The 18,589-nt window shown below is 38.9% G+C and overlaps 2 protein-coding genes across 4 annotated transcripts; one reads left to right on the forward strand and one right to left on the reverse strand.

The window, feature by feature from the left end:
- The first annotated feature begins 192 nt into the window (after positions 1 to 192).
- Oatp26F (Organic anion transporting polypeptide 26F) lies at positions 193 to 13,486 on the forward strand. Of its 3 annotated transcripts, none has more exons than XM_070277361.1 (7): positions 193 to 557; positions 4,267 to 4,577; positions 4,640 to 4,817; positions 5,697 to 5,799; positions 11,872 to 12,819; positions 12,873 to 13,061; positions 13,124 to 13,486. In XM_070277361.1, exons 1-7 carry the CDS (start codon positions 308 to 310, stop codon positions 13,245 to 13,247), a joined length of 2,103 nt encoding a protein of 700 aa, XP_070133462.1. In that variant the 5' UTR covers positions 193 to 307; the 3' UTR covers positions 13,248 to 13,486. The 3 variants fall into 3 exon arrangements, with proteins under 3 accessions (XP_070133462.1, XP_017095879.3, XP_070133463.1); XM_017240390.3 differs by having other exon boundaries at positions 196 to 557; positions 4,267 to 4,580; XM_070277362.1 differs by lacking the exon at positions 193 to 557 and adding an exon at positions 4,083 to 4,202 and having other exon boundaries at positions 4,267 to 4,580.
- LOC108124622 (prolyl 4-hydroxylase subunit alpha-1) lies at positions 13,338 to 15,386 on the reverse strand. Its single transcript, XM_017240392.3, is given in 8 exon segments — positions 13,338 to 13,536; positions 13,592 to 13,757; positions 13,814 to 13,858; positions 13,913 to 14,436; positions 14,496 to 14,692; positions 14,749 to 14,899; positions 14,961 to 15,103; positions 15,154 to 15,386. Coding segments are annotated over 8 exon segments (1,503 nt in total). The 5' UTR covers positions 15,372 to 15,386; the 3' UTR covers positions 13,338 to 13,477.
- Positions 15,387 to 18,589: the final 3,203 nt, after the last annotated feature.

An 18,589-nucleotide genomic window follows, 5' to 3' on the forward strand; every position in this document is an offset into this window, starting at 1 on the left:
CATAATATGCTAAAGAGTCAGCGCCATGACAACTGTTGATATGTTCCGGGAAAAAGGAAAAAGCTGAATGAAGGTGGCATGGGAGCTTCATTCATGGACACAAGGACTCGTAACAGGGGTGGCTGCTGGCACAACAGAGCTCTGTTAGCAGCGAGTCCTTAACAGCGGAGTAAGCCTGAACCGGCGACCGAGCTTCAGTCTGCGGATGTTCGAATATCTGAGCTCAGTCACTTTGCGCACATCGTTCGGTGCGGATCGCAGTCGCATTTATCTCGTGGATTGCCTGTTTTAAGGTGAAAGTGAAACCATGTCGGCATCGGAAGCAAATTCGGAACTGGAAGCCAGCACTATACCAGCGCCCAAGTGCTCCAATGTGAACAACAACAATAGTGCCCGCTCCAGTCGGGTGGGTAGCGCCGTTTCCGGTGCTAGCCAGGACATGGATGACCTGGCGGAGCAGCGGTTCGGCTGGTGCGGCTGGCATCCGCAGTGGCTCCAGCGCTTCTGCACCGCCAAGTGGGCGCTCTTCTGGCTATGCTGGGGCGGAGCTCTTCAAGGTGAGAGGCGGCGGAGGAAATCTCTTCCCATTAATTCATTTAAATGGTTCGTCTCGCGAATTTCTCGCCCACGCACTTGGCGTTATTTATTTTTTGGAGACATCTGAAATTTTGACTTTCAGAAACCAGGGATTATCTTAAGTGCTTGGTGAAAATTTAAAATTGTGTGAGGTTGTTTTTTAGGAAAAAAGAGGATAGTTTGAATAATTAGGTGATTCAGGAAATAAAAAATAAATCATTAAAGATTTTTTGCCGATGAAATTCACTTGGAACTCGAAATTCAAAAACCATAAAATATAAGGGAAACGATCACCCACCCACCCATTGTTGTTTTTAAATGACTTTAAAATATATTTAATCACTTAAGGGGTTACGCCACCCTGACCGCGTGGAAACGGGACGGTTTTTCAGGAATTTCTTGTGACTAAACTAGTTGAGATAGGATTTTTCCACTTTTATTTCTATTTAATACAACTAATGAGCTTTATAAATTCTAAAAAAAAATTTGTTTTCAATTCAAAATGGCGGAGATATGAACATCGGCGATCATGGGTTTTTCCGGAGTGCTCCTTGATGGTGGGCATGATTCACGTGTCAATTTTCATCAGAAAAAAGTAAACAAAACTTTCTTTTAAAAAGTGAGAAACTTGGAACAGAGTGACGTAGCCGTTTTAGAAAAGAAGAAAAATTACGCAAATGAGAGCACTTCAAAACTTGACTCAATGTTTTGGGCAAAAAATTTCGTACTAAAAATTGCATAAAAAAATTTCTATCCATTGGATCGAAAAAATCCTACGTCACTCTGTGGAAAATCTATGTAAGAAGATGTGTTTCAATTTTCAAGTCAATCGGCTGAACAGTTTTTGAGTTATCATGCCCACCGTCTTGAAAAAAGTAGTTTCGAGAAAAACGCAAAAGAAGAAAAACAAGTGTCTTAGGTGCCCTCCTGCAGTGCCGCCTTCAAATAAACATAACTTCCATAATTATCAAGATATTGTCTTCGGGGACGTCTTAAAATACGCGTAAGAATATAGTCTTTTAAATTAAGCAAAAAAAAAAAATCGATTTTTTGAAAATTTCAGGGTGGCGTGACCCCTTAAAAACTTTGAAAACATATTTTAATTAACAATAATAGGTGATATAGTCCCACACATCTGTATGGCTAATGAATGAATTCACAAGTGCTTAAAAATATTAACAACTAAGGGAATGCATACTACGACTATATAATCTTTAGAAAAGAAAACAACCATAGTTTTAAAGTGTGATTAAGTGCTTAACGAATTAAAGGTTACATTTATTTCTCAAAGAAAACTCAAAGAATTGAAATATAATTTTTTTTTTGTTATAAAATAAATCATTTATTCATAATTTCCAATAAATTTGTTAAAAGTCTCAATAGGTATTATTATTTTTAGGAATAGGCAAAGATTTAAAAATTTCATAAATCCATCCATAAGATACTATATAGTTTCCATAAGATAGAACTAACAAGACAAAATTTCCTTACACTTCCAATTAAAAAAACTTGAAATCATGAATTAACCATTTGGCCTCTTAAATAATTTTATAAACTGCCGTGTTTTTCTTGATTACAAGGTAAACTTTTTCAAGAAAAACTTTTAACCAGCCGAGCTAAATCCAAAAGTCTCCAGCCAAGACAATGCAATAAAAAAGGCGATGAGACAGGACAGGACATCGGCATCGCTTCATTAGCATCCTGGGCATCCTGGGCATTCCCAGGCCGGCCAGCAGGTCTGTGTGCAACAGATAAGGATTCGACCAAGGCGCTGGAGCTGGCAGGGAGTTTCACTGAATAGAAGCGAATTAAAAATTAATATCTGCCCGGGGCAGTCGAGGTAGCTGATGATGTTGCCAGTTTTAGCCCGAGGATGCATTAACCTCAAAAATTTCTAGCACTTTGAATAGTTTGAAAGGAGCGTTGGAGTGTAAGGAAGGGCCCCAGTTTATCCTGCCACTTCTGGTCGAAGGCAGTGAGGTCCCGAGTGAGGACCCTTGACGTTGTCATAGGCCTTATTGCAGCGGCATAAATCAAAACAATGTTAATCGCTGTTTACCCAACTCCAGATCCTGTGTGCCCATGGCTACGGTGGAGGCTCATGTTCATGCTATGGCTCCGGCTTGGGTTCAGCTTTCCACTTTAAATGGGTTCAAGCGGTTAATTAAAATTCGCCAATTCCACGGAAGCTGGTGACACGTTTAAGCCGGTTCCAGGGGATTAGGCAGTGTGTCAGAGATTCAATGAAAATTCCTAAAGTGCAGCACTTTTGGTTGGTTGCCAAAAACGGCAGGGAATGCAAACGTGAGGAAAAATGGGATTTTAAGATTAAATCGTAGATATATTGCTCTGTCAACAATACAATTTTATGTTAAATAAATACAAAACCAAAAGATTTTTAGCTTAAAGAAAGTAAGTTCTGGACTATTTTCTTAAATCCATGATCACCTTGAAATCCCTTCCCAGTATTTGGATGGATGGCCGGCTGGCATCTGTTGCACATTGCCCATTTTGGACTGACCCCCGACGTGCGATGGCTTCCGGTGGGCGTGGGATGTCGTCGGTGTCACAGGCTTTCCACTTTTGCATCCCCTGACCTAGCTCTTGGATGCCGCATGCTGCTCAGTGCTCATTGCTCAGTGGATGCGGATGCGGATGAGGATGGGACGGCACGTGACCGAAAATATTAATCAGTTGACACGGAATTAACATAAATCATCCGCAACAATTTTGGATTGCCGCGTTCCGCTTTCGTCATGTTTTATGGTTGTTGTTTATTGCATAGGATAGAGCATCTTTTTGTATGGAAATGGGTAATTTAGCCAAACAATTCATATCGGAAGTATGAAAATAGAAATGGTTTTCATTGTACATGTGCCAGTTTTGATCCCAAAGATTCTAGATTTGAATAATTATAAGCATTTTTGTTTCTTAGGGTTGGAATTGTTTTTTTGGGAGTTTGTGATTTATAATACAGATTTTGCTAATCTGGCAAAAGGCTAATATTAATAAACCTTCATAAAACCAGCCTCTTGCTACTGCAATCGATGCATTTTCAAAAATAGAAGATTGTCACGTATCCCTCGCCGCCGACAGCACTTGACTAAGGAACACTTCAAGTTAAAGGTCACATAGCCACCCCCACTCTATTGGAAAATCTTAAATTATTGCACTTATTGTGGGGTAAATGACTTGTAAGTAACGCCTCCCACTCCGGAATCTGGGTTGCCCCTCGAAAGAAGACACCTTTTCATTTAAGAATAGAGTGACCAGAAGAGGAGTCCCTGCGATTATTGGAAAATAAATTGAATTTGTTGTAGAATAGAAAAAAAAAATCATATTCACAGCAACAATGGCTTTTAAGGAGGTGTAAGAGCCTGGCCAGAACTAATATATATTTATTTATAATAGAAAATTCATCTAAGCCCTCAAAATCAATTTGTCGTGCAGATATTTAATTTATGACCCGCCCCAGCTTCACACCCCCTGCCACGCCCCAGCATTGTATTTCAATCTGTTAAGGTGCAGGTCTATCCCGGGGTATCTCGGATTGAAGACCATGTTATGACACTAGATTTGAGGGTTGATCCGGAAAGGAAGAGGGTTGAAGGGAAGGCGTTTACCGAGTTAGTTACTTCACTTTTTCTACAAATTAAGTTTTTTTCAACAAATTTCTAAACGTCTTTTCAGGTTTGCTTGTGAACGGATTGATAAACGTATCCATCTCCACGATTGAACGGAGGTTTGGACTGCGCTCCCGGCAGATGGGATTGGTGGCCAGTGGCTACGACCTGGCCTCCTTTGCCTGCCTGGTACCGGTAACCTACTACGGAGGCCGTCGAGGAGCTTCCAAGCCGCGTTTCATTGCCATCGGCCTGATCGTGATGGGCCTGGCATCGCTGGTCTTCATGCTGCCAAACTTCCTGGTGGGCCAGTACCGGGCCACCATTGGCGAGGCGAATGTCTGCGAGACGGAAAGCATCTTGAACTCCAGCCATACAGTGGTTGGTGGCTGCCATGGCGACCGTGACACTGACTAATCCTTGTATTGCATTTTTTGTAGGGTTCCTGCGAAGCAGCCTCCACCAGTAGAGCGGGGGAGAGTGAGAGCCTAACCTGGACGGTGTGGCTGTTCTTTGGGGCCCAACTGCTTCATGGAGCCGGTGCATCGCCCCTCTTCACACTGGGAGTCACTTATATCGACGAGAACGTCTCGAAGAAGATGTCATCTGTTTACTTGGGTAAGTTCCCAGTGCAAGTCCCATTGATAAGGCGGCAGGCGGAGAAACTTTTGTCTGCCACAGTCGCCCGGCAAATGAAGAGCTGCACAAATACCCGGGGGGGATGATGGGACGATATAGATATCAAAGTATCTGCTAGTTGCCTCACACATGCATATTTATTTTTATTTGCCGTATTGGCAAACTGCGACATTGGCTACAAAGGGAAGTAAATACTATTTACTGTTTGCGCCCCAAGCCCGTTCCGATCTGAATCCTGGCAGAAGGATGGCGAAATGCCGGGTCGGCGGGGGTCTCGTCTCAGCCGGCTTTCATCCTACCCCTTGTTGACCCAATTTTAAAGGGCAAGATTGTTGCTGACTCAGTTGGGAAGACGCGGGTCTTACCAAGTCCCAAGACCGAACGCCACGGCAGCGCAAATTTATTGCCTCTTAGTTAAGTTTATCGTGGCATCCAAAAGACGACAGCGAAATTATCAAACCCGTCCAGCATTGGTTCTTTGCTTCCTTAGTCCTTGCTGTCTGGCTTTGAGACAATTGAAATTCGCTCCTGCCAAGGAGATTTACTCTATTTAGATTTGCACTAAAGGGTCCTGGGTCATGGGGTGGCCGCAGGCAGTTGTTACAGTTCGTTGCAAATATATATGATGCGCAGTTGACTCTTTACAAAAGGTAATACTTATCAAGAGGACTAAGATTCGCATAAATACTCAGTATTATGTGAAAATTTAAAAAAACTTATAGTTGTGTAACGTATCTTATTCTCGAAGTAATGTGCAATATTATAAGCCCTATACATTCCATCTAAATCTTCTATATTAAATTATCTTGAGTAATGAGAGGTTTTGGAATCAACATTTTAAAAGTTACTTGTTTTCAGGAATCTACTATACAATGGCCACGATTGGTCCCGCCATTGGCTATGTCCTTGGCGGACAATTGCTCCTGATCTATACGGATTGGATGACCGTGGACCCCGTCCAGTAAGTAACTTGATAAGCTGCTCTGATTGTTATTAATCGCACGACTTAGTGAGTGAGTAAATGAAGCTGGCAGGTGACTTTAATGCCACTCCCCTGTGGCAGTCAGGCAGGTGGGATTGTGGGAGGGGCTGTGTAACTGCCAAGCTTATTTGTTACCCAAGGCAACGGGCAAATGCCACAAGGCAGAGCCGCGTGTAAATATCTCTAGAGAGTAATAAAACAACATTTCGTGCTGACAACGAGGAAATAAGGTGCGAATGAGAATGGGCATTTGTTTGATTCACATTTGCGGGGGAAACATGGAGCTAGGACGTTTGGAAAGGACTACCACCAGATTCCGGAGCAACAAGCATCTGCATCTGCGAATCAGCATGGTTACAACCGCATGGCTTATTGTCAAGGTGATGCCATAAGTCATAATGTCTGCTCGACCTCCGCCGCCCACTTTGGAGTTACTTTACCCCCAGCATCATGTTCGTAAATTACGTCGACATCGTGCAAATTTTGTTTATGATTTTTAACATGTTTACGAGTGGATAGGACTAAACAAATGTTTTCGGCGACCTTTTTGTTGCCAGTCTTGAGCGATAAAGTCGGCGAATAATATATGAGCGAAATTATAAATCCTTGTTTCGGGAAATTGGTATTGTTAGAAAAGGAGTTCAGGAGAATGCATGGGAAGGACATTATGGCACCCAGGGGAGGCTATATCTTTAACACTAGACATCCGATTTCCATAAATGCATGGGGACGCCTCATGGAAAGGCTATAACTTTACCAATAATCATTTAATTTACGATTTTCTTTAAATCTGCATCAAAATCTGGAAACAAATTATTTTTTCGATTTTTTGTCAAATTTTCTGGACGACCCCCTTCAAAAATCTGCAAAATGCATGAATCCAGAATTTGGCCTACGGCGACGGCCATATCTTTGGCATAATTCATCGGATTCTTAAGCGGAATACCTTAAACGATTTGTACGTCGATTTTCTTTAAATCGGCATCAAAATCTGGAAACAAATTATTTTTTCGATTTTATGTCAAATTTTCTGGACGACCCCCTTCAAAAATCTGCAAAATGCATGAATTCAGAATTTGGCCTACGGCGACGGCCATATCTTTGCCAATATTCATCCGATTCTTGAGCGGAATACCTTAAACGATTTGTACGTCGATTTTCTTTAAGTCTGCATCAAAATCTGGAAACAAATTATTTTTTCGATTTTTTGTCAAATTTTCTGGACGACTCCCTTCAAAAATCTGCAAAATGCATGAATCCAGAATTTGGCCTACGGCGACGGCCATATCTTTGGCATAATTCATCGGATTCTTAAGCGGAATACCTTAAACGATTTGTACGTCGATTTTCTTTAAATCTGCATCAAAATCTAGAAACAAATTATTTTTTCGATTTTTTGTCAAATTTTCTGGACGACCCCCTTCAAAAATCTAGAAAATGCATGAATCCAGAATTTGGCCTACGGCGATGGCCATATCTTTGGCATAAGTCATCGGATTCTTAAGCAGAATACCTTAAACGATTTGTACGTCGATTTTCTTTAAGTCTACATCAAAATCTAGAAACAAATTATTTTTTCGATTTTTTGTCAAATTTTCTGGACGACCCCTTTCAAAAATCTGCAAAATGCATGAATCCAGAATTTGGCCTACGGCGACGGCCATATCTTTGCCAATATTCATCCGATTCTTGAGCGGAATACCTTAAACGATTTGTACGTCGATTTTCTTTAAGTCTGCATCAAAATCTGGAAACAAATTATTTTTTCGATTTTTTGTCAAATTTTCTGGACGACCCTCTTCAAAAATCTAGAAAATGCATGAATCCAGAATTTGGCCTACGGCGATGGCCATATCTTTGGCATAAGTCATCGGATTCTTAAGCAGAATACCTTAAACGATTTGTACGTCGATTTTCTTTAAGTCTACATCAAAATCTAGAAACAAATTATTTTTTCGATTTTTTGTCAAATTTTTTGTCAAAACCCCCTTCAAAAATCTGCAAAATGCATGAATCCAGAATTTGGCCTACGGCGACGGCCATATCTTTGCCAATATTCATCCGATTCTTGAGCGGAATACCTTAAACGATTTGTACGTCGATTTTCTTTAAGTCTGTATCAAAATCTGGAAACAAATTATTTTTTCGATTTTTTGTCAAATTTTCTGGACGACCCTCTTCAAAAATCTGCAAAATGCATGAATCCAGAATTTGGCCTACGGCGACGGCCATATCTTTGGCATAATTCATCGGATTCTTAAGCGGAATACCTTAAACGATTTGTACGTCGATTTTCTTTAAATCTGCATCAAAATCTAGAAACAAATTATTTTTTCGATTTTTTGTCAAATTTTCTGGACGACCCCCTTCAAAAATCTAGAAAATGCATGAATCCAGAATTTGGCCTACGGCGATGACCATATCTTTGGCATAAGTCATCGGATTCTTAAGCAGAATACCTTAAACGATTTGTACGTCGATTTTCTTTAAGTCTACATCAAAATCTAGAAACAAATTATTTTTTCGATTTTTTGTCAAATTTTCTGGACGACCCCCTTCAAAAATCTAGAAAATGCATGAATCCAGAATTTGGCCTACGGCGATGGCCATATCTTTGGCATAAGTCATCGGATTCTTAAGCAGAATACCTTAAACGATTTGTACGTCGATTTTCTTTAAATCTGCATCAAAAACTAGAAACAAATTATTTTTTCGATTTTTTCTCAAATTTTCTGGACGACCCCCTTCAAAAATCTGCAAAATGCATGAATCCAGAATTTGGCCTACGGCGATGGCCATATCTTTGGCATAATTCATCGGATTCTTAAGCGGAATACCTTAAACGATTTGTACGTCGATTTTCTTTAAGTCTACATCAAAATCTAGAAAAAAATTATTTTTTCGATTTTTTGTCAAATTTTCTGGACGACCCCCTTCAAAAATCTAGAAAATGCATGAATCCAGAATTTGGCCTACGGCGATGGCCATATCTTTGGCATAAGTCATCGGATTCTTAAGCAGAATACCTTAAACGATTTGTACGTCGATTTTCTTTAAACCTGCATCAAAAACTAGAAACAAATTATTTTTTCGATTTTTTGTCAAATTTTCTGGACGACCCCCTTCAAAAATCTAGAAAATGCATGAATCCAGAATTTGGCCTACGGCGATGGCCATATCTTTGGCATAAGTCATCGGATTCTTAAGCAGAATACCTTAAACGATTTGTACGTCGATTTTCTTTAAGTCTACATCAAAATCTAGAAACAAATTATTTTTTCGATTTTTTGTCAAATTTTCTGGACGACCCCCTTCAAAAATCTGCAAAATGCATGAATCCAGAATTTGGCCTACGGCGATGGCCATATCTTTGGCATAATTCATCGGATTCTTAAGCGGAATTCCTTAAACGATTTGTACGTCGATTTTCTTTAAATCTGCATCAAAATCTAGAAACAAATTATTTTTTCGATTTTTTGTCAAATTTTCTGGACGACCCCCTTCAAAAATCTAGAAAATGCATGAATCCAGAATTTGGCCTACGGCGATGGCCATATCTTTGGCATAAGTCATCGGATTCTTAAGCAGAATACCTTAAACGATTTGTACGTCGATTTTCTTTAAGTCTACATCAAAATCTAGAAACAAATTATTTTTTCGATTTTTTGTCAAATTTTCTGGACGACCCCCTTCAAAAATCTAGAAAATGCATGAATCCAGAATTTGGCCTACGGCGATGGCCATATCTTTGGCATAAGTCATCGGATTCTTAAGCAGAATACCTTAAACGATTTGTACGTCGATTTTCTTTAAGTCTACATCAAAATCTAGAAACAAATTATTTTTTCGATTTTTTGTCAAATTTTCTGGACGACCCTTCAAAAATCTGCAAAATGCATGAATCCAGAATTTGGCCTACGGCGACGGCCATATCTTTGCCAATATTCATCCGATTCATAAGCGGAATACCTTAAACGATTTGTACGTCGATTTTCTTTAAATCTGCATCAAAATCTAGAAACAAATTATTTTTTCGATTTTTTGTCAAATTTTCTGGACGACCCCCTTCAAAAATCTGCAAAATGCATGAATCCAGAATTTGGCCTACGGCGATGGCCATATCTTTGGCATAATTCATCGGATTCTTAAGCGGAATACCTTAAACGATTTGTACGTCGATTTTCTTTAAATCTGCATCAAAATCTAGAAACAAATTATTTTTTCGATTTTTTGTCAAATTTTCTGGACGACCCCCTTCAAAAATCTAGAAAATGCATGAATCCAGAATTTGGCCTACGGCGATGGCCATATCTTTGGCATAAGTCATCGGATTCTTAAGCAGAATACCTTAAACGATTTGTACGTCGATTTTCTTTAAGTCTACATCAAAATCTAGAAACAAATTATTTTTTCGATTTTTTGTCAAATTTTCTGGACGACCCTTCAAAAATCTGCAAAATGCATGAATCCAGAATTTGGCCTACGGCGACGGCCATATCTTTGCCAATATTCATCCGATTCATAAGCGGAATACCTTAAACGATTTGTACGTCGATTTTCTTTAAATCTGCATCAAAATCTAGAAACAAATTATTTTTTCGATTTTTTGTCAAATTTTCTGGACGACCCCCTTCAAAAATCTGCAAAATGCATGAATCCAGAATTTGGCCTACGGCGATGGCCATATCTTTGGCATAATTCATCGGATTCTTAAGCGGAATACCTTAAACGATTTGTACGTCGATTTTCTTTAAATCTGCATCAAAATCTAGAAACAAATTATTTTTTCGATTTTTTGTCAAATTTTCTGGACGACCCCCTTCAAAAATCTAGAAAATGCATGAATCCAGAATTTGGCCTACGGCGATGGCCATATCTTTGGCATAAGTCATCGGATTCTTAAGCAGAATACCTTAAACGATTTGTACGTCGATTTTCTTTAAGTCTACATCAAAATCTAGAAACAAATTATTTTTTCGATTTTTTGTCAAATTTTCTGGACGACCCTTCAAAAATCTGCAAAATGCATGAATCCAGAATTTGGCCTACGGCGACGGCCATATCTTTGCCAATATTCATCCGATTCATAAGCGGAATACCTTAAACGATTTGTACGTCGATTTTCTTTAAATCTGCATCAAAATCTAGAAACAAATTATTTTTTCGATTTTTTGTCAAATTTTCTGGACGACCCCCTTCAAAAATCTAGAAAATGCATGAATCCAGAATTTGGCCTACGGCGATGGCCATATCTTTGGCATAAGTCATCGGATTCTTAAGCAGAATACCTTAAACGATTTGTACGTCGATTTTCTTTAAATCTGCATCAAAAACTAGCAACAAATTATTTTTTCGATTTTTTCTCAAATTTTCTGGACGACCCCCTTCAAAAATCTGCAAAATGCATGAATCCAGAATTTGGCCTACGGCGACGGCCATATCTTTGGCATAATTCATCGGATTCTTAAGCGGAATACCTTAAACGATTTGTACGTCGATTTTCTTTAAATCTGCATCAAAATCTAGAAACAAATTATTTTTTCGATTTTTTGTCAAATTTTCTGGACGGCCCCCTTCAAAAATCTAGAAAATGCATGAATCCAGAATTTGGCCTACGGCGATGGCCATATCTTTGGCATAAGTCATCGGATTCTTAAGCGGAATACCTTAAACGATTTGTACGTCGATTTTCTTTAAATCTGCATCAAAAACTAGAAACAAATTATTTTTTCGATTTTTTGTCAAATTTTCTGGACGACCCTCTTTAAAAATCTGCAAAATGCATGAATCCAGAATTTGGCCTACGGCGACGGCCATATCTTTGGCATAATTTATCGGACCAATATTTTTTCAGATTTTTTGTCAAATTTCATGGGAAGTCTCTATCCGAATTTCCAAAAATGGATGGGGTGGCATGGGGAGGACTGCGTCTAAATCTGAGAACACATATTTTTTGTAGAATTTTTTTCCAATAGATTTTTAGATAAATTACCGTTTTGATAGTAGATCTTTTGTAGAACACTCTTGAATTTTGTTTCTCAATCTTTTTAGACTGAGCTTAACCAGCGATAGCAAGGTGTGGATTGGAGCCTGGTGGATGGGATTCATTTTTGCAGCAGTCATGTGTTTTCTCATCGCCTTTCCCGTTTTTGGATATCCGAAATCCTTGCCTGGGGCAGACAAGCTCCAGCTGGAAAGAGTTTCCGAGGCACATGCCACCAAACCAGTTGATGTCGGATCGGAGTCGGATGAATCGGGTCAACTGACCAAGAAATTGGGCAACCTACCTAGAGCAGTCATTAGTCTGCTTGGAAATCCGACATTCTTCTTCCTAAATCTGGCGGGGGCCACCGAGGGTCTGGTCATTGCAGGCTTCGCTGCTTTCCTGCCCAAGCAGATCGAGAACCAATTCAGCATCTCCCCTATGCTCTCCGCCCTGGTCATGGGTCTGATAACAGTGCCCGCCGGTGGCGGCGGAACTTTCCTCGGAGGCTATTTGGTTAAAAAGTGGAACCTAGCCTGCAGCGGCATCATTAAGATGTGCTTGACGGTCACCACAGTGGCGGCATTTTTCACCTTCTGCTTCATTGTGTCCTGTCCAAATCCTAAGTTCGCTGGCGTTACCACAGACTACAATTTGGACCCCAGAACCGGGCCAATAGCCTTGGATGCAAGTTGTAACATAAACTGCGGGTGCAGTCGCTCGAACTACGATCCCATCTGTGGCATCAACGGAGTCATGTACTACAGTCCTTGCTACGCGGGCTGTGGCCAGGAGGAGCATGTGGATAGTTTGAAGCACTACAACAACTGCAGCTGCATTGGTGGGAATGTTGGTTGGGTGGACGACGGAGCTGCTTCTTCAGTCCTTGGCCCGGACGCCACCAACCTGAAGTGTGACTCCACTTGCCAGAGCTTGCCGGTCTTTGTGGCTCTGTGCTTCATCCTGATGGTATTCACTTTTTTGGCCACAATGCCAGCTTTATCAGCCACATTGAGGTGAGTTTTCTATCTGTTTATTTTATTATAAAACTAATCCTTTCGTTTTTCAGGTGTGTCCAGGACGAACAACGCTCCTTTGCTTTGGGCCTTCAATGGATAAAAGTGCGATTATTGGGTACCATTCCAGCTCCTCTGATTTTTGGAGCCCTGATTGATGAATCCTGTATTTTGTGGCAAGAAAAATGCGATGAAGATGCCGGTGGAGCTTGTCTTTTCTATGATAACTACTACATCAGCCGGTGGATATTATAATGTTTATAAATAACTGATTATATTATTTTATGTGTCAAAAATCTTTCAGATACATGTGGCTTTTGGCCCTGATCTGCAAACTGGGTTCGGTGGTCTTCTTTCTGGGTGCCTGGTGGTTTTATGTACCGCCCAGAACGCCCTCAAATTCCAATAACAAGTCGGAGGTGATCTAATGAGGCCGCTCGAACTGATATTTTTATTCAGCCCAAGTCATGTGGCCCATATTGTGGCTCGACTGTAGCTATAGGATCTCATTTTTTTACATGAATGTCACTATAATGCATAGGAATTCCACTTGGGAATCATTTTACAATAATCCATTTTATTTTATCAGATAATATGATTATTATTTGAAATACACATGTGTAAGGATATTTTTAATTAAAATAAAGTTTTATATGTACTACTTGTAGCAGAGCTTTAGAAACATTTGCCGGTGAGATAGCATGCTCTTAAATAAAGCTGGAAAGTAAAATGGAAATGATTATTCAAGAATCTTAAGAGTCCTCAGACTTACTCCATCGGTTTCCAAGGACCATGGGACACACTGCATGACGTGACAAAGGATTCGGTTCCCAATCGTTGTGGAGGTTGTACCAAAATAAGGCAGTTCCCTTCTTTGGCTGAATGCTGATATTGGCAGCTGGGAATACAGTAGCACCACCCATTTCGACATCACTGGCCTACAAAATTTTATCCTATAACTTGTATTTAGTTTTTGAATATTTCTCAAACTTACATAGAAAAGGAGTGTAAACAAACGATCTCCTTCTGCTCCAGACTCCTAAATTCAAAAAGATTAAAGATTCTATGCAGTGGACATTTAGATTTTACCTACTGGATGTTTTTTGATATCCAAATAATCACTGTGCTCCTGAAAATAGGTACCCAGGCCATAATTTGCTCTGGCCAGATAAGTTTTAAGTCCGGCATCTAGGCCGGATATATCTCTCATCCGATTCACCAAGGTTCTGTCCAACTATCAGCCCCCGCCCTCGTATATTTTCACCTGGAAAAGTCGATATCCTTTATCCGGTGTTGTATAATTATCCGTGTACCCTTGGGTCATATCCTCCCTAGTTAAATTACTGGTTAGCTGGGCAATCTCACTGTCGAAAAGCACATCGTGATAAAGCCAAATAAGTGGATCTTTGCTTATTTCCTCTTCTTTCAAAGGAGCAATTCGCATAAAAGGTGTTGTTGTAGTATTATAGCGACAAACTAATCTGGGCCGATCGGGATACTTTCCCCTACATCCGTTTTCTATAGGAGTGGGTGAAGGCTTGGGAGTCAGATAGGCCAGGGGAATATTTGGTTTTTGTGAAAGTTCTTCCAGGTAAGATGGTATATCGTCGACAGAACCTGAAATGAAGACAATATTTTGAAATATACGGATGGATTTTCTTTAATTGGTAATTTACCCTCTTGAATACGACTAATGAGAAACATTTTTTTGAGATCTTCTCTCTTAGGACCATAGATTTCGGCGGCTATACCGTTTCTTGGTTCCTTGATAAAATGTAAAGCTATTCTGTACCACTGGGCCGCTCGTCTAAACTCCGACTCCTTGTACATATAGTTAGCTAGGGCTTGGCAATCGGAAGCTGACATCTGGCTTCTATAAGATTTTAAATAAGTTTTATATATAAATTAAATTCATAAACAAAGACTAACTCTAGTTTGTGGACTGAAATAACACCATTAGCCATATCCCAAGGCTGTAAATCGTAAACGGATTCTATACGATGCATTCCCAATAAAGCCTCTTTCATGTCCTGAGAAACGGGTGTACGATTAACAAAATTGTGCATTTTTTCAAGATCATCTGTAAAAGCATAAGCTAAGTAATTGAATTGAATTTTAAATTGAATTTGAAATTTAAATACCTTTAAAAGATTCATTATTCTTAATATAAGCCATTACTTTGAACCAGTCTTCGTGAAATCGTCTCACAAGATCAAATAATTTAAGAGGATTATTTATGTACTCCTCACTGTCAGTATTTTCCAGTGTTATAGATTCTAAATATCTAAGACGTGTTTTAATTAACTATGCATGTTCATAAATATTTTAGCTTACTTTCTTAGAAAGTCCACTTTTTTTCGAAGAGAATTCACATAATTGGATAAATGTTTCATGTATGAATTTTCAATATCTCGTAGCTCAGCCAAAGCTCGAATGGAAGTTGTATATGATAATTCATTTTCATCTTCGTTTTCATCCTTTTTCTCACCATAAATAGTATAAAAAATAAGTGTAAAAAGTAAAATTCTAAATAGAACTGCTCTCAGCCACATTCTTAAGTGAAGTAATCCAGAGTTTTTATTTGGCAATTATATTTTTACGGTCTAATAAAAAAATGTCATGGTGTATTATTTAAATTTTCTATCAGATCAGTATACAGTATTTTTTTTAAATAGCTAATACGGTATTTATTTATTTATTATTTTTTTTTATTTATTTATTTTAGTTCAAAGTTATACAAATACAAATCTGATTTTATCCAAAGTTTACTTAAAATATTGACATCGTTTAGTTTGTCTAAAAACTTCTGTTTAAAAAAAAATATATTGGTTATTTTTTTCCAAATTTTTTATTTTAAATAATCTTGTTAAATTTTAAAAACTTCTTAACTTCTTGTTAAAACTAAAAACGTTCACATCAAAACCGGAAACTAAAAAATGGCAAAAACGTTTTCAACACTTGGCTAACCGATTACACACTTGCGCACAAGGACAGATTTAAAAATGCCATCGCTATCAGTGAACTGATAAAGGTTTCCGGTAGATGGCGTGTAAGTGCGCGTATACTACTTAATGAATGTTGAGTTAATTTTGTTTTTATAAAATAATAATACATAGTTATTAATAATCTTGCTCATTTTTGCAGCTACTATATCTAAGCAAATTAGGTAGCAGTATTTTCTAATGCAAAGATAGTGGGTTTTTTTTTTTCTTCGTTAGAAAAAAGAAAACTGAAACTCAAGACAAAAATTTAAAATTTAAAAGTTTATTTTAGCAAGAAATTTTGCAAAAAAATGTCTCTTTAATTTATTTGGAAGAAGAGTGTTTCTATCTTAATAACAGAAATCTACAATTAACCTTTTTTTTTACAGTTTTATGTTCGTATCCTTTTTATATTGGACCCGCGGCCATTTGTACTTCGCATGGTCTCAGATTTGAAGGGTTCTTTTCCGTAATTTTTTGTTTTTTCCCGGCAATATTTTCCAAGTTTCTTTTGACATACTTTTGCGTCGCTTAAGCTACGACAAATATTTTGATAGATGAGCTTAAGCACTCGCCGACACCGTCGTTGATATTTGAAACTGGAAACTGCTCTGCTTTGAGTTTGCTTACAAGTGGCCGTTTTGCCTTCACCGTTCCCAACGTCTTCACCGGGGGCCCAAGATTTTCCACATTTTCCCCCATGGCCCCCAACGGCTGCACAGGATTTTCTTTTGGGTATTGTGTTTGCTCTTTGTGAGGCAGATGAAGTTTCGAGTGTAAGTTCTTAAGTGAGTTTTGAGCGAGAGTTTTCCCTTTAAAGATTGAACCGGCATGCCGGTGTAGGAGGTGTTTGCGGAAATCGTACTTTTCTCGCAAATGTTCGATTTTTGAGGAAATGCGATTAATTGGGCTTCGATCTCCTTGAAATGGGTTTGTTCAAAATTAATAAAATTTCCTTCAGCGGGGTTTGGAGACTGATTCATTTATTGATATTCATTAGCTTCTTTCTAGTTTCGAGTTGTTAGTTTTTCAGTTATAAGATTTTATTCGAAATATGTTTTTTAAGTATTCATGACCTTGCAATTCTTTGGTAGTTTTTTCATTTCTATTTCTAGATCCATATATCGTATATTTAGGTTGTATATTTTATTCAATGTCACTGTGCTTTTAACAAAAGGACCAAACTAAACAAAAAGCCAGACATAAAGGACAATAAAACCAAGGAGATGCAGAATGCGGGAAAGTGGAGAAAGTTAAGTTTTCAAGCCGGAAAATTACACAACTTACCCGCGGGCGGGGGCCCTAAGGCGGGTTACATATTCTAAGGCTGGGATCAAGCGGCCAAACAGGGCCTAAGAATATTTACGATTAGACGCAGGAGTCGCATTCAGACAACATTCTGAAGGACTCATGCATATGTATTATGTGCATGCACGTTTTATCCTTGTCCCTATATGGATAAGTGTGTGTGTGTGTTTTTGTGTGTGGACGGAAGTGGAAGCGAAAATGGCTCACGCAGTGTCCTCCAACTAAGTCTCCCTTTTCAGCCACTTGGATCGCTGCCAGCTTGTGTCCCAGCACCAGCACCAGGACCACGACCAGGATACTGCTTGTGTGTGCGTGTTCCCGTTACTGGGTAAGTGTGTGAGGGCCAGAGGACAGTCCTGAGTCCTGCTGACATTTGAGTGGAGACAGACAACCACTTGACTGCTGACTCGCCTCGGACAACAACAGCAGCTACTGCAGGGCAAGGCGCGAGTGTAGAAAGTAAGCCAGAGGACAGGCCCTGGACTAGTTGGCTTATATTACAAAAATATTTTTTTATTCAATATTATTTTCTTAACATTTATTAAATATTGTCTCTAACTGACAGTTTTTCTGGACATTTTTATGTATTTTCTATTTTTTAGAGTTCATCCAAAAAAGTGGTATTTTACTTCCTGATATATATAACCGAAAGAGCTCTAGTCCTCTGACAATAAATGTTTTTTGGGAGTCCCACATATTGTACTCTTGATACTGACATTAATGTGCATATCTTGGATAATTACGACTATGAAAATGACTGCGAAAGGAGATCAGAAACAGTACAAGGAAGACATTGTCTGGGGTAGGCCGGACTTAGGGCCCAAACAGTTGCCATAAGCTGGCTAGAAAGGACCAGAGAAAAATCCAGTAATAGTGGCCGAGCTGTAACCACAAGAATACAACCAAAAAAACAAAAAAAGAAGAAAAAAAAAACCGAAATGAAATCCAATGGCAAATATGATGAAAAGCCCAGCGAGTGGAAAACTGTATTGAAAGCTCACACAGCTCCTGTGGGTCTGTCTCTCCATGTCTGTAATTACATGCGGATTTAAGTGCTCTGGGATTGTAGTTGTTATTTTCGTTTTTGGTGGGAACAATGCGAAAAGTCCTCTCTAGAAAATAGAGTAGAATAAAGTAAACTGGACTCAAATCACTTTGATGATTTGAGGCGATGAAGTGAGAGTACATATACATAGGTTTAATTGAATGGTGAAGTTTTCAGAGCAGATCAAATGCACTTGTGGTTACTTATTGGCAATCTTTGCTTGTTTTTTTGTTTTTGTGGGATTTTTACAGAAGCTGGGCGTGGGAAAAGCCTGACATGGACGAGTTGGTTTGGCTTTGAAGCCTCTAAAAGGTAAGGTAGATCATATTAGCATCAAGTTCACTTTATTAAAAAAAACTACAATAAAATATACCGTTCCATTTCCTATCTCAATTTAAATTCCCATACGTCCCAAGATTTTTAAAGTCTCAATTAA

This window comes from Drosophila bipectinata, chromosome 2L (genome assembly GCF_030179905.1).
Source record: "Drosophila bipectinata strain 14024-0381.07 chromosome 2L, DbipHiC1v2, whole genome shotgun sequence".
Lineage (NCBI taxonomy): Eukaryota > Metazoa > Arthropoda > Insecta > Diptera > Drosophilidae > Drosophila > Drosophila bipectinata.